Here is a 16,656-nt window from a genome sequence, read left to right as displayed (position 1 = left end):
AGGCATAGGAGTAAGTATGCGAATGTGAAGGTTTCAGTGGTGTTTGTTTCAATTCAAGTGTCTTAGTGTATTGCACAAGTTTACAGCATTCAACATAACCAAGTATAAACCTAGTAAATTATTATTATTTTTTTTTACTATTATGTATGACTATGTCAAACTTTCTGTTTGTTGACAGATTAGTACTTGGTTATACGAACTTGAATTCATAATGCTAGCAGTAAGTTATCTCTCCTACAACTTTTCCTGTCACACAGTCCCATATCAGCACACTCCCCCCTCCAAGAAGGTGCTGCAAGTGTTCATCATGTGTATCCATGTTAAATTAGATGCAACTAAGAGCAAAACCAAGAAAGCTATGGTGATCAGAAGTTATTTTGAATGAATCATTTGATAATTTAATGATACTGCACATAAGTGTAGATACGATGCAGTTTTTTTTAATATTGTTGATACGCAAGCATGTACAGTACTGCAGAGTTAGGATTTAAGTGATCAGTGAGTCAGTTGGTGAGTAATATTTCTATTTCCCATTTCTTTATGTGTTTTACTTTACTGTGTCATTCTCTAGGAAAAAAAAATCTCTCCCTCTCTCTCTCTCTCTCTCTCTCTCTCTATATATATATATATAGATACAAAAAAACAAAAACACACATATGCACAACATAGTACTAGGTGTTACAGAACTGGCTTGTTTAACATTTTTGGCACGAGTCCCCATATTCTGTCAAATGCAGCCGTAATATTTGGCTTTTTGTGATAAATGATGTCAAATATTATTGCCACTTCTATTGTCAGTAATTAACACGCTGCAGTCTAGGAGGTGCACAGGTTAAGTAATTAAGCGTTAGTAATTGATATTAAATTTTAGTACTTCTACAAGTCAGCACAACAGTCAAATGCTAATCTGTCGGCTAAAAGCCCTGCCTGACATCAAACACAAAAGACCGAAAAAAAAAAGAGCTTTCTTTTTCCTTGTGAGAATAAGAAAGAATATATGGAGAAGACCGCAGAAGAGTAACACACTGACTTAAACAGATACACCATTATGTCAAACAGTGACATACAGCACACTCATCTTTGATATCATATGTGACACCAAGTTAATGAGACATCAAGTGTGAGGTGCAACACCTCTTAGTTTATTGAACCTTGATGATTGACTGAAATGGGAGAGACACTTATATTACCCTGTGACAACTCTCACACTGCAGAACTTGTCTGGCTTTGTGTGTGAGTGTTTGGATCAATGCATAGAAAGTTTGCACATGATTAAGTGTACGTGTATGAAAGGCATACTTCTGTAACTGCAAATATGCATCTGACATGCATATACATCTATGTATACATATTTGTGTGTGACTGATATCAGAGAAAGCTCAGTCACTGACCCCTTCTGACATATAATATTATGCTGCAGAGGATCGAAACTGAAAAGGGAGAAAATCCATAGTGCACAAGAGACAGAGAGGAGTAAGAGGTTTACTGTGGAAGAGAAAGAGCCCGAGAGAAAGTGAGGGGAAGAGAGAAAGCAGTATTGTGAAAAGGAGAGAGAGCGAGAGCACGACACAGAGAGGAAAAATATATCAAGTTCTTAACCTCGCAGGAATCAAATATAGCAAAGGGACTGGATTGAAGAAGACAAACACATCCAAATAAATCAAATGCCAGAGACAGAAAACAAAAAATGTCTGAGTCTGACTGACTCAAGGGGTCTGTTAATGACATCACAGCCTTCCAAATACCCTGCAGCTTGAAAATGCTATTCCAAGTACTGTTCACTGGCTTCCAGATTTATTGGTCAGTCTGAGAGGAACTCATAACAGGTTGAATGTCACCACTTCTAGGGAATTTTTAGGTGATCATTTCAGTTTCCTAGCCACTGGCGTTTTACTGCAAAGTCAGGCTTAGTATATATTTATATATCGCCATTTAACTTCTCTCGTGAAAAGCAGCTGGAAATAAAAACATAATTTAGCCTTTGACATCTGTTCTTCTCTATTTGACTCTATTTGATTAGCTCAAAGGTGAATTTGTTTTAATGATTTTCTCTAATAGGAAGTTTAGTTTGAGGCAATATATGTGGCAGAGATATAACACGCATTTGGCTAAGTAAGTTAAAGTTAAATTCAGGAATTCATTAGGAATCAGTAACATCATTTTAGTTTCCATAGAGTTTAACAGGAGGTTTAAACATACAACCAAAGATGGCAACAGTGTCACTAACCGTGTCACTGCAAAAGAAAGAAAACATAATTCTGTGTCAATGCAGCTAAGAGAGCACATTAGTGAACCACTAGAGTGCACCCTGTAGCCTTTAACTCAATGTAGATGAATAAGACACAGGGCGGCGCTGAAAGGGAAACTACATCGAAAAAGATATTTAAATAAAAAGTAGAGGAGGTGAAGTTGGAGAAAGGAAAGACAGTACTGTACAAATATGTAAATAATCAGTGGTGCAATAATGCAGGGGTGTCAAAAATAAGAAAGGTGCTGAAAAACACAGAGGAGGAAAAACTAAAAAACATCACATCAAGAGAGACACAGTCACAGGAGAAGATTTGTCTCTTATTGCTGCTGTGGAGCAGTTCCCTCTGTCATGTAGACGTTATCCATGAAAAACAGATCCCCTATCCATCCTGCTTATGACCAGTCCCTCATGCAGATCAGTCTCTTGTCAACCCTGCCCGCTCACACTCATACGACTTAGTCATCATGGAACATTCAGTCTGAAAAGCTGTTCCTGAACAACCTTCCACTGTTTACCACTCTTGAATTGTTCCTGGAAATTAATTAGTAGCCTCAACACATTTAATGTTTTGTACAGTACCTACTGAGTTGTGTCTGCTCAGGCAGTGCATTTGGAAATCAGCTCAATAAGTCAACAGGTTTCTAATTTTTGTGTCGAAGAAGTAATATTTTAGGACTATTACAGATATTTACAGCAATTCTATTATTTAGTTTATATATACGGAGCTGTTTTCTGTAAACCTCTCACACACACTATACAATAACAATAATAGATTATTTGTGGACAATACACAAAAACAGTCGGGAATAATTTGATTTAAAATTATATAAAATAATTAGTTTAGACCTGTATTAAAGATTTCATTTTCATTTCTTTACATGACATCTTTACATTATTAAAACTACACCGCTGATACACCCCAGTGTTTTGTCACAACAGTTTGTAATCAAGATGATGAATAGAAATTGCTACTACAAAGCTTTGCTTAGCAATAGATGACATTTATGATTCTGGACACGCTACTAATTAGTTATACATGTTCGATAAACACCCCTGCCAGAAAGAACTGTGTGCGTGTTTGTGTGTGAGATTGTTAATAGTGTGTGTTTATACTGTTATGGGCTGCATTTATCTCATCATTTTAAAAACGCCACCCACTGCTTAAATCCCTCCTCCCAACACTTCCAATGTTGGCCACAGTTCAAGCTTAATATATTCTAGGAGGGAGGAGGGATAAAGTAAGACCCTCACTGGAGGAGAGAAGAGCTATGCAAACAGAAAGTGGGATGCGTGCAAATGAGATACAGCAGTCAGGTATTTATAATGCTGGGTAATCACCAAGGGAATTAAGTGTTTAACCGTGAATGTGTTATCTGTGTATCATTAACATCGTTTAGATGGATTTATCACCTATCAACACAGGCGACCCTGTGGCATGAGCTGTATGTAAAATCAGGCCTGAGGTTGAGTTGTGTACAATAACGATTATTTATACCATGTAAATATTTAATCTGTATATATTAAATAAAGTATGAATTTAGGAGTGAACGCTTCTAAGCAAATGAAAAATTCTCGCTGCTAGTTACGAGTATAACTAACATTTGACAAACAGGAATTTAAATATGTGTGCAACTAATGTAGGCAATGGCAATTAATGAGTAAATATTTTGTCCTTGTTGCCAAAAAATAAAAATGAAAGATGAAACTCGTGAACAGGCAAAGGAACATGAATTGTTTAGGGCTGGGTAAAGACCGCAGTACGGGATTCACTAAGGTTATGAAATTAGTCTTGGTTAAAAGAAACAATTACTGGATTGAACCAGAAAATAAACAGCCGCTGTCCTGTGCTTTGTACTTTCTTCTGTACTGTTGTCATAAATTATCATGACTACTGAAAATCACCTAACTATTAAATGTATGTATGGGTCATAATAAGCTGCTCGGACAGACAACATATAAATTTATTTTTTAGAGAAGGACAATCTTATTAGTTAACATGAATTACAACACTGCCTCAAAGATTCAACACTATTAGTCAATCAAAGAGAGTCTGTATTACTGTTTTAAAACTGTTAAGTCATCTATGTGACCAATTCCGAAATTATTTTAATTTTGTCATTTAGGATATGAATGATAGAATATGTTTTCTCAAAAAAGATAATATGCAGCTGGAGAGTGTTTACTAACATCGCTGCCCTCCATGTGGGACACTGGGCTTAAAATGCTGGCTGTGGCCTACCTCCAGCAGGGGTCCTTAGGCAAGACATCCTTATGCTTACCCTGCCTTATACCTTCTAATTCGCTCTGGATCAAAGCATCTGCTAAATGACTAAATGTAAAATGTAAATGTAAAAAAAATGTCAAATTAAACCTTAAGTGTGAATACTTCACACAGAGTAATGAATAATCGTTTTAATGTTTCTGCTATTCTGCACCTGGTCCCCTGCATTTAATACCGTAAAAGTCATTAAGCAAGGCTTATTTCACTAGGTGTGGTGCATCAACAGTCTTTTGTTTGGATCTCTAACTAATTTAAAGTAAGTTAAGTAAGAACCTACCTTGCGAACACCTTCTTTTGACTCCTCAACATTATTGTCGGCTCCTCCAGTGCGGTTAATCATTCGCCACATCTGGGAGTACATAGGGTCTCTCTCAAAGGGATTCATGGCCTTGGAGCGCACCTGATCGTATACTGCAGAATCCAGCACTGTACCATAAGGCAACTCTGTCTGCTTGGATAAGTCCTGGAGAGACCTACAGAGAAACAAGTGATAAGAAGAATTAGTATTCGCTTAGGCTTGCAGGAGAACACATGGTAAATTATCTTTATTAAATTGTTACTGTTCTGGCAACCCTTAGTGTAGTATTCATGGACTGACCAACTGTGGTTCACATCTATCTCTTCCCCCATAAATAAATGATGTGATGTAAACTCTTCATGGGGTAACAGTGGGAGTTGGCAGCAACATGTAACTGACGTGCAATAAAAATGGAAAAATGGAAGAATGGGATATGACCAACGGATGTGAGAAAAAATGTATGTGGATAGCAGTTTAAGCAGCAGCACATGGTTTTTGTATTTGCACACAGTTTGTACTGTGACTACCAAGTAAAAGACACTAATAAAGGAGTACTGTAGGAATGAAAAAGCACAGTCTGTCTTGTTTTTCCTTTCTCTCTCTGCCTTTCCATATTGCTCTACCTACCACCCATAAATTGCCACCGCTGGGGGAATACAAAAGCCATTGTTAATTATAATGCAACGGTGCTTGAGTTGCCCCTCAAAGAGTTTGGCCTCTGAGAAATGCAACAGAGAACCATTACAGGAACTAATTACTGTTTGTTTGCTAAATGGTTGCCACATACAGTACCACCCATGGACTTGAAAGGTGCACATTTATGAAACAAAACATGCAAAAGAACATGTCCTGCTTAATAAAGAACAACACGTGTACAGCATCTCACTTCATTAATTCAGCTGTGATACACCCACAAAGTAGGTTTAACAATAGGGAACACATAAGTGGGTACTGTTTTTTTATCATTACAAGGCACGCACACAGAAAATAACACATTCAAACTTGTTATAGAAGGCTGTGACGTGCAGTACTGCTCTCTCTAATGCCTTCCTCAACTATTCTATCTTTGACCTGCTGAAAAAAAAATCCTTTGAAATTTTTAATGAACTCTGCCATGAACATGATCTTTTACTGCCGTCAATTAATCTTTGGCCTTAATAATCTCTTTTCCCCACCACTCCCACGTGAATATGTAAGCCTGTCAGAACACTCTTTGACCAGGATTCCCCCTTCGTGAATTGGTTTCACTGGGTAGTAAGTCTAAGCTTGTTATTTAATAGTACATGTGTCTGAGACAGAAAGGGAGAGAGTTGACATTGAATTTAACTGTGACAGTGAGAGAAAAACTCTGAACAAAACAAATTTAAGATGGCTTAAATGTGCTAATGTAAAAAGAATTGGGTTAATGCCCGAACACGACAAGGATATAACAGAGGAAGAAGACTTTGCGTGCAGGAAGGAGTTAGAAGATACAGTAAAAGCTAAATTATTGCAAGGTTCAGATGCATATTAGGGTGCAGTGAAGGTTTTGAAAACCAAAGTATTTTTGTGGGAAAAAAATCCATGTAGTGTTCACCACTTTAATATTGCTAAATACAGAGCATCCTGTAAAAAGACTTGAACTGCAAACTGTGGTCAAAATATCCTTAATCCTAAGATTACTTCATATGATGAACATACTTTTCTAAAAAAAAAAAAAAAAAGGTTTTCTATTTCTCTAACTTTGAGAGAAATGTTGTAGTTGAATAATTGCAACTGGATTAGGTATTACGTTTTTTATAACATGATGACGATATGTTGTTAATTGTTGTAATGGACAAACCACAAATATGTGGATACTGGCCACATCAGTAAAATGCTACCAGATAACGTATATCTCTTATATATATTAATTCTCCACCAAATAATCTGATCTGAATCCAGTTTGTATCAATACAGAGTTATTACACTTTCACATAGTTGGGTTTAGGCACTCCCACTACTTGGTTAAGGTTAGAGAAAGACTGTGGTGTGGTGTCATTACAAGCCCATTTTCGTTGACCTTTCAACAAAAACGCGATCTTTCACTAATCTTAACCAAAGTATTTTTGTTGCCTGCACCTAATCCTAACCACACAGGATTAAAGTTGAGTTATTAATTATTTATTTTATCTTTTTAAAAATGTGTTTTAACGAAACATAGTCAATGATTACGATCACGGTTTGTGTTTGCAATTTAAAATGTTGTGTTTTGGAGACAGGGTCGTTGCTGTATTTGTATGGAAACAGAAGGACAGAATATTGATAAAAAAAAGCTTGTGAGGAATCTACAATAATTCATTTTAATCAAACACCATTAAATGTCTGTGTTTTAATCAAACACTGACAATGGCCATCCCTACATTTATTATTGCGTGTGTTGTCCCACAGAGATATGCCTATATGAATTATGTGTTTAATTGTCTTTTTGTGATTGTTTGGTTTGAACTGAATGTCTGTATGTGTGTGTTTGCACACAGTTGTGTCTTTCCTCTGTGTGTATGCTAGCTCATTTTGCAACCAATTATATTCCCTCTAAGCAGCTCAATGAGCAAGTAAATGAAGTGAATAGCAGCTGAATGTATCGAGTATGTGACAAATAGTATATGCATGTGTGTTTATGTGTGTGTGAGTGTCGTGATTGATTAACAGACTCAAAAGAGGGAAAGGGCTAGACACATGATCTTAATTGCATGTGAATCAAAGTATATGCCCATGGAGATAATCATATTTGGTAACATGCCTTGAGGAAAGCAAATTTAGTGAAATGGCAAAGGTGATCTTGCCTCTCCAATTCTGTGAAGAAATTAATTTGTTTAAAGGGTTAATAAACATTAACTCGTGGCTGCTGGACCTCTGCAGGCACCTGTGCAACCCTTATAACAACAAGTAGCCCATGACAGCTAAAAGCAATGCAAGACAAACACAGTTTAAAGAGACTAACAAATCAAAATCTAACTGATGCAGCTGTCAAACAAGCATTCAATTTTATTTCTTTGTTAATTTTTATGCTACTGAATGTCACCATGTCAGGACTCGACATTGTGTCCTGTCATCTCAGGGGCAATAAAAATAGGATCTTGGAGGATGCAAATTAATTGTATGATGACATTATATTGAGCAACAATCAAACTCACAGTTATCATTAAACCTCCTTGATAAAATACACACACACATATACACACTCACCGCAGGCCTTGTATCAAATTCAGTTGCCTTGTCGAGATGTGTTACCCAACTTTAAAAGTGTATTGACAGTAGCGTGCCCATCTGTGGCTAGGGTTAGGTGAGGATAAGGCTGAGGTCAATATACCCAACAGAGGTAAGAGAGTTTGACACAAGAACTGTATTGTCTGTCAGAGTGACAATGATGTGCTTATCAAGAAAGCCTGCAGCAGAGCTAGAACCTGCGCCTAGAAGCCACAGCTGCAACAGGGAATTCAACCCAACCCAATTATGTACCTTTAGCTGAGCTTGCTAGTACTAATGTTAATGTTACCAGAACCAAAATATATTAGACTATTTAATGTTAACAGTAAATGCTCATGTTAATGTTGCTTGATAGCTAACAAGTCTGCAGAGTGAGCTGAGCAGCTCCTCCACCTTAGTCACACTTGTTAGCAGGGATACCAGCTCTCAAGCCACACGTCCATTTTCTCACGCAGTGAAAAGCAGCTTTATAACTGACAACATCAGGGCCCAAAAGCAGGACACTGACAGGGCACAGACAGACAAGACAGATCAGCACAGCGTCTCTCCCTCTCTTCTCATGCCGTGCACACACAGGCAACAGACACAGTGAGTTATTATGGTTACAGCAACGCTCTGTGTCTATGCCAATTTCTCACGATTACCAGGAAGAAGCTTTTAGATTTGCTTGTGCAAATCATGAATGTAATTGTATCTCAATAATGAAATGTAATAATAAATGTAAAAGTAATTTAGCGTAATTGTGTGTGTGTGTGTGGAAAAAAGGGGGAAAAAAAAACATGGGTATTTATTGACAAACTTCATGACATGTGGCAACGAACCATCTTGACTTCATTAGCCTTTTAGACCATTAAAGGTCCATTAGGCTTTAAATAGGCAGCTGAGTTGTCAGTTTAGCCAATGTGACCCCTCTGCTGACTCACTCCACCACTGAAATATACTGTAACAGTCATGCAAACATACATCAACAGATGTAAAGCTACAAGCAAGTAAAAAAAAAAAAAAAACACCTGATTGAATATGGCAATATATCTTTGGCAAGCATAAAATATAACATCTCTTGTGTGAGCACCAGCCAGGAAAGCTGCTTTTTATTCGCAGAAACTCTTACAATCCTCCCATCCAAACCAATTCTTCCACTCCATCTCTCTCCCTTCTCTCAATAGTAGCTGTCTCTTTTCACTTTTTTACCAGCCCAAAATCAATTTCTCATTCTGATTCCTCGCCACACCCCAAACCCCTGGCCCCTTTTCCATGTTTTTTTTTCTACTGTTTATTGGTCCTCTTTTCTATCTTTAACCTCTTTCTCTGTCCTCTCTCTTTCTTCTTAATCCGTCTCATCTTTTCTTCTAGGTACTTTTCATTTCCACTTCATAATGTCTATACCGTTTTGTCTCTCTCTTTGTATTTTTCTCTCTTGCTCTCTCTCTTTGTCCCTCTCCACTGCCATCTCTGACTGTTTTCCTAAAGGATTCGCACTGAAATTGAAGAAAAACATCCAAGCGTGAAATAGTCCAGAGAGGGTTCTGAACGCTCACTTGTTATTTCATTTCCAGAATGAAACAAGAGCATTAATACTTAAAAACCCTGTCTTTCCGGATGGCTCACTGAGACACTAAGAAGAGCAATGCCTCCATCCTTCTCCAACCCTGCCTTTCTTTCCTGCCCGTGCATTTGCTTGCTTTCTCTTTTCCGTATTTAATGAATTTACTCTCTCAATCACTCACGCAAATGCATTTACTCTTGTTCCATTATGCGTAATATGTTAGTCAAGTATTAACAGATTAAAGTGCATGCTAATCTCAACGTCGGTGTCTCCTTTTTTTCACTTGGCTACTCTCTTCATCTTTCCATTGACAGTTTTTGCTGATGATTACTCTCAGTTTATTTTGGATATGTTCCCTCATACCACTTATTCCACCAACCGTTTTTGGAAGCCTAAGGCCATGTGGGTGCTGCAGTTTAGGTGGTAATTATGCCACTAATGACCCCAGAAGAGTCAACACATTAAAGATAATGCATTAAAATTTATGGAAATCCTTAATTAGCTCAATGGATGCTGAATGAGGCAGCAAACTGAAAGGCACTCATTTAACAAACGCACAGACAAACACAAACAATAAAGACTTTCTACTCTTTTCCGAAAGACTGGACAGAAGCATTTGAGATTAAGAAAAACCAGTGTGAGGACAAGAGAGATGAAAAGATAGAGACTAAAGTAAACCAAAGAAAAAAGGAGAAGTCTGGCAAAGAGAGCAAGAGAACGACAGAGACAAACTGACAGAAACAAATTAAGAGACAGATAGTGATGAGATTTAGAGAAATAAATGTTGTTTATTCCAAAGCCAAGTACAATTAACTATGGCACTGCCGGGCATAGCGGATGCTTGGGCATGCTGATTATTCCAATGAGAGATGAGCGTTTCCTAGTGCCACCAGGAGAGAAGCTGGCAAACATATTATCACAAGGATAGACAAACAGAGGGCATTTCGCTTAGGGAAATAATGTGTATGTATGTGTGTGTGTCTGTGAAATCACAGCAATGAGAGCAGAAGGCTTTGCCAGTTGCCAGCCTTGCTACAGTCTCTGGCCCCAACCTATGAAGAAAACACCTCTTCTCACTTGCAGATAATCCCGTTAAAAGAATTCTAATTTGCAACATAATGATAATAACTGTTGAGTTGTACATTCAGATGAATGCTAAGATGTCTCGGTGGACCTTCCTCAACCGAAGACCAGTGGATGAAAGTCAGAAGCAAAGACCAGCTTTGTTTTGTTGCCACCATATTTCGGTTTTCCCAGAAACTCTTTACTTCACCTTTTTTATGCATTGTCTTGTCCTGTCCATTTCCTTTCTTCATACGCTATGTGCATTGGTGGAAATACACACACCCACAAAATGATAGATCCAGACACGAAATGACTATGGTATGATGGGACAAAAAAAAAAGAGGTGAGAAAGGATAGAGAGAGGGGAAGGAAAGCTAAGGGAAGTACTTGTGTGTGTCTATTCTACAAACAATATCCCATAATGACATGAAGACATTTTTTGAAAATCTTTGCAAAACAGCCTTTGCTTAAGTCTTTTTGAATAAGATGCTACAAGCTTGGAACACCTATTTTTGGGCAGTTTCTCCTTTGCAGTATCGGGGTAGATGGGGAGCATTGCGGCACAACCATCTTCAAATGTCTCCAGAAATGTTCAAGTATCTGGCTGGGCCACTCAAGGATATTCATACAGTTGCTCTGTAGCCACTCCTTTGTCTTGATTTTTGTGCTTTTTTGTGAAAGATTAACCATTGAAAGATGAACTGTCGCCTCAGTCTGAGGTCCAGAGTGCTCTGGAACAGGTTTTCACTGAGGATGTCTCTTTACATTGCTACATTCAACTTTCTCTGGGATTACATTGTCCCAGGTCAGGTGATGAGCGGTGCCTGGTTTCCTCCAGACATGACGTTTGGCATTCAGGCCAAAGAGTTCAGTCTTCGTTTCATCAGACCAAAGAATTTTGTTTCTCATGATCTTTCCTTCAGAGTCCTTCAGGTGTCTTTTGGAAAACTCCAGGTGGGCTGTCATGTGCCTTTTACTAAGGAGTGGCTTGTCTCAGGCCACTCTACCATACAGGCCTGAGTGGAGTACTGCAGAGGTGGTTGTTCTCAACGTTCTCCCACTCTAGGAAGAGTCCTGGTGAATCCAACAATCCTAGAGATGATGGAGGCCACTATGCTCATTGAGACCTTAAGACCTTAAATGCTACAGACATTTTTCTGTACCCTACCAAGGATCTGTGCCTCGATACAATCATGTCTCTGAGGTCTACAGACAATTCCTTGGGCTTGGTTTGTGCTCTGGCATGCACTGTTAACTGTGGGACTTTATAAAGTCAAATCATGTCTAATGAACTGAATTTCCCACACTTGGACTCCAATCGAGTTGATGAAACATCGGGATGATCAGTGGAAACAGGAAGCACCAGAGCAAAATTTTTAGTGTCATGGCAAAGGCTGTAAATATTTATATACATGTGATTTTCAATTTTAAAAATTAAATTGCAAAGATTTCCGACAAACTTCTTTCACATTGTCATTATGGGGTATTGTTAGTAGAAATTTGAGGAAAATAATTAATTTAGTCGATTTTGGATTAAGGCTGTTACATAACAAAATGTGGAAAAAGATCTGGTTCAGATGTTGGATCAAGGTTTCAAGTGTTTTGATTTCATTAGTCACAGTTTTCACAATGAACATTAAATATTTTGCCTAATAAAGGGGTGACCTATAAGAAAAGTTGATGTTAGTCTTAAACTAGACTATAAAGTGACAGATTTCTTTTCAGATCACTAAATAACATCTCCCCAGATGTTTAAGCATTTTACTTGTTCTGTATTGGACCTCACAGCTCTGTGACTTCCAGCTTGAACTGTGCCAGAAAAGTTCGGAACTGTCCCTCCCTTGTTTCTGCGTTGTAGCGTCTGAATACTTTCCGGATGCACTGTAAATCTACCACCCCTAATGCATACTACTTACTATAATGTCCTTGGTGTAGGTTTTTTTGCATATTGGAACCAAAATAGAGTTTTTGAAAAATGTAATCCATGGAAACATAATTTGACATAATTATGTTCCATCATTAACAGCAAAGGCCTAAGAACTGCTGGATACTTACTGTATGGAGTTTTCTATCCGTGTGATGGTGAGAAAGGCTGCAAGATTGGCAGTATATGAGGAGATGACAATCAAAGCAAACATCCACCAAACACCCATCATCATCCTTGTAGCTAATGTGGTGTAGGGTACCTCTCCACCTAGAAAGAGAGAGAGAAAGAGAGAGAGAAAGAGAGAGAGAGTGAGCGAGAGAGACAGAAACAAAGAAAGAAAGAAAAAGAAAGGCACAGAAACAGAACAAAGACAAAAGGTATCACATCAACACATACAAGCAATTCTTTGCTTCAGGGCAAAAGCTGTTGAAACAGCAAAGCACATCCTGAAAGATTATGTTTGGATTAAGAGATCACATGACAGAATAAAGTGGGAGAAACTGCAGAGAACTAAATCTATATGCTCATCTACAAAGACATTTTATGTTGAGAGGTGATAGTGGTCGCTTTTGAAATGTTTTAATCTAGAAACATTCTCAAAATACCAGCAATCATACCTGCTTAGACACACGTTAAAATGTACTTTATAGCCCGCAATGACTTATCTTGAAAATCATCTTTAAGCCTGAGCAAACTGAACACACAATGCGCAATTTCTTGTCAGGTCTTACCATTAGGATTTAATGTCACCTGGAGCGCATTACAATAATAAGTGGCTTGCCTGTCTTCAAATATCAAACCTCTCTATCCCTGTTTTGTGTTATAAACTGCTTTTGTAGCCTTGTCCTTTGAAATGCTGTGCCACAATATAATGAAAAGTGCCCCCTCTTTCTGTGAGCTTCAAAATGGCTGTCACTCCAAACATGGAAAAAAAATAAATAAAAATTGGGATTTAACCAGCGCAGAAAATAGCACATAAATATCCTCGGCTTTGCTATTTTTCTCATGTAGACTGCTGAATAATAACATGTAGCTTACTGACAATCATGCATTTATACATATTTGATTATGCATACCAAATATACACATACACACAAATGAACTGTAATGATGGATTTGCTGCATGTGAGAACCTCCTCGCTGCCTTTATTGCAGCCTGACAGGAATTTGCCTCATTCATTCTTTTCGCTGCTGGATCACTGTTACATTAAGTCGGACCAACAGGTACTCTCTTTACTCCCGCTTCCTCCAGTGGGGACTCAAGAATGTATGTGATATCCACTTAATCCCACGTTCCCTTTATCTCGCTCACTTTCTCTTTTTCCACTGTATTCTTGCTTTTGCCATTTGGCCATCATCATCTGCCTGTCAGACCTTTTCTGAATCACATACAGCACTTGATTTAATTCACATGCGTACTCTCTTTACACCTCTGCCTCACTCTGTCTGGGTTCACTGTATCTTTTTCAGGCAACAGATTTGCTTTTAACATTGCATTACAAGCCTGAATGCAGAATAATGTGTACTACTGTACACTGTACATATATTTAGTTTAAATAATCACTTGTGCGTGTGTGCCAGTATTGTAATCTGCCATGAGACTCTCTTCTTTTACATTGTTTGCTTTGATGTCATGTTTAACATCTTAAAATCACTGGCACAGATCAAATTTTTTAGAAAACAGATTTCTTTTCAAATGGTCAAAAAAAGCTTCGTAATTCCAAATACATATAGAGACACCATGAAAATCTCCATTTGTACTAAAGAGGCATTATTTTATGAGAAACATTAGTCATCTAGAATACAATTTCATCAATCAAACAATGTAATTATGTATTAAGTATGTAAATACTATTCTTGATCATGAACAAGCATTTATTTGTCAGTGGTAAAAAGGAACTGAATCTATGCAGGTCCAATCAAGTTATCAGAAAAAAAAAGAAAAAAAGAACTATTGTCGAGTCTCAGAACAATTTTTATGTTGATTTCTGGCTGCACAAGTGACTTTTATAAAATATTTAATACAGTAGGGAAAGGACTCAGTTGAGTTATGGCATCTAAATGTCCCACTATTTAAAGGTGGGGAGAGTTTTGTTAGGTAGTTTTATAGTTTTCTCTGTCCCTAGATGATGTCTAAATCAAATCAAGATCAGCTACAACAGCCTCGCTGAAAAGGGCAAATAGAATACTGTTCTAAATGTGGGTGTATGTGTTCACATTTGTGTGAAATAGACACAGAGAAGGAACAAGTGAGACCATTTTTGTAAGATAATAAATGAATGATGAAGCTGAAGGTACCAGCTATTAAACTTAAACTTAAACTTAAAATTTGTTGATATGCACTCTAGATAATGTCTGGTGTCTCCTTGTGCAGAGTTGTGCATTCACACATTCAGCGAGCAGCAGGGGAAAAGTCTGAGTTAAATGCGTTCTTACTTGGGAAAAACAGTTTGGTTTCAGTGACGGGTGGTCTGTGGGTAAAAAGTGCAGGCATGATGTGAAAAAGTATACAGCAGGAAATCATTTTTGTTTGCAGCACCTCAAAGTAGAGCCAGGCACACAACTTGGCTATTTGAGTTTTTGCATGCAAACCAACTGGGGCCACAAAGTTCCGAAAGTTTTGCGTTCTAGTCCATGTGTGAAAGCAGCTAATGATAAAGCAGTCCTGTTAAGGCTGCTGCTTCAACACAAAGTTGAAGTGTTGAAACTGACGATGAGCAACACTGCCTTCCATAAAAGAGAACACTTTAAGGACAAAAAAGAAATCTAGTTGGCTAAGTGACCACAAAACCACAACCACTACTAAAATATAATCAGTTTGATGGATCAGTAAAGAAGAAAGGTAACATTGTGGCTGATGCTTGTACGAATGCATGTTAGAATAGTTAACTGTTTTGTTATAGTTTTATATATATAGTTTTGTTTTGAAAGTGTTGGTACCCTTCCATTAAAGAAAGAAAAACCCACATTGGTCACTGAAACAACTTTGACTGACATAAGTAATAATAAATAAAAAATGAACCCATTAAAATCAGACATTGCTTTTCAGTTGTGGTTCAACAGAAGCTAAAAAATATTGAAAATAATTTGACCATAGGGACATTTTAACTACAGTTAAACTACAGTCTGCCTATTTAAATGGTGAAACGTAGTCACTTTGCTGTTTAGTATCATGGTGTATACCACACTCAACATGAAACACAGAAAGTTAGGGAGAGTTGTTTCAGGATATAAGAAAAAAACTAATTTGACAAACATGTTTAAGGTAAAGGTAGTAAAAGTGTTTTTAAGGTAGAATCATAAATGTAATGGTGAGATAAATTCTGATTATCTGCCCTCCCAATCCTAAAGAATTGGTTCTGACCATTTACCACACCCAAGGTATGCAGGTAACTCTCTAATTTTCTTAAAATTAAAATATCCACACTATGCTCCAATTTTTGAGGTTCACATACTTTTCCCCCTTAGCACTAAGGTTGTTGTAAAATAAAATATATATATAAAAAAAAATAAAATAAAACCATAAAAGATCATAATTTTGTTGTGTGTGTGTTATAGGCACATTCTATTTGTTAATGCTCTTGACATAGATGAAGATCAGATCATATTTCATGACAAAAAAATGCAGAATATCTTAAAATTCCAAAATGTTCACAGACTTTTTGTTGCCACTGTATGCTATATGTGACTGGGCCTTCATAATCAAAAGCAAAGTCTCATTTTCACGAGTTAATTTTTAATAAATATTTATTAGGTTATTTCAGTGACCAATGTGAGTATTCTTTTATTAATTGGAGGTACCAACAATTTACTTCACATCTGTATGTCTGCTGAAACTAAATGTGAAACTAAAAATCATCCACTTACTCGTCTCTGTCAGTCTTAGAACATAGGAGCTTCTTCTCAAGCTTCTAGGCACCTTTCATTTTTTCCTGTGGTTGCCATCCTGAAACTCTCCTGTCAATGTTTGTATGTTTATGGATTCTATAGGAGCATATCTAGCATGAAGCAGCTTTTGTGCCAGCCTGACACCTTCAAGGAAACTATATTGTATTCCCTC

General features: G+C 37.4%; 1 protein-coding gene across 1 annotated transcript in view; it reads right to left on the bottom strand.

The window, feature by feature from the left end:
* grid2 (glutamate receptor, ionotropic, delta 2) overlaps positions 1-16,656 on the bottom strand; it is a 394,704-nt gene that overhangs the window by 47,439 nt on the left and 330,609 nt on the right. The window contains exons 12-13 of the mRNA XM_026343567.1: positions 12,725-12,863; positions 4,810-5,005 (exon numbers count right to left, since the gene is read on the bottom strand). Of these exons, the coding sequence (XP_026199352.1) occupies positions 4,810-5,005; positions 12,725-12,863 (335 nt within the window). The remainder of the gene's footprint in view (positions 1-4,809; positions 5,006-12,724; positions 12,864-16,656) is intronic.

Source organism: Anabas testudineus, chromosome 9 (assembly GCF_900324465.2).
Source record: "Anabas testudineus chromosome 9, fAnaTes1.2, whole genome shotgun sequence".
NCBI lineage: Eukaryota > Metazoa > Chordata > Actinopteri > Anabantiformes > Anabantidae > Anabas > Anabas testudineus.
Note: the sequence above shows the minus strand (reverse complement) of the source record. Positions and strands in the feature narration are given on the sequence as shown.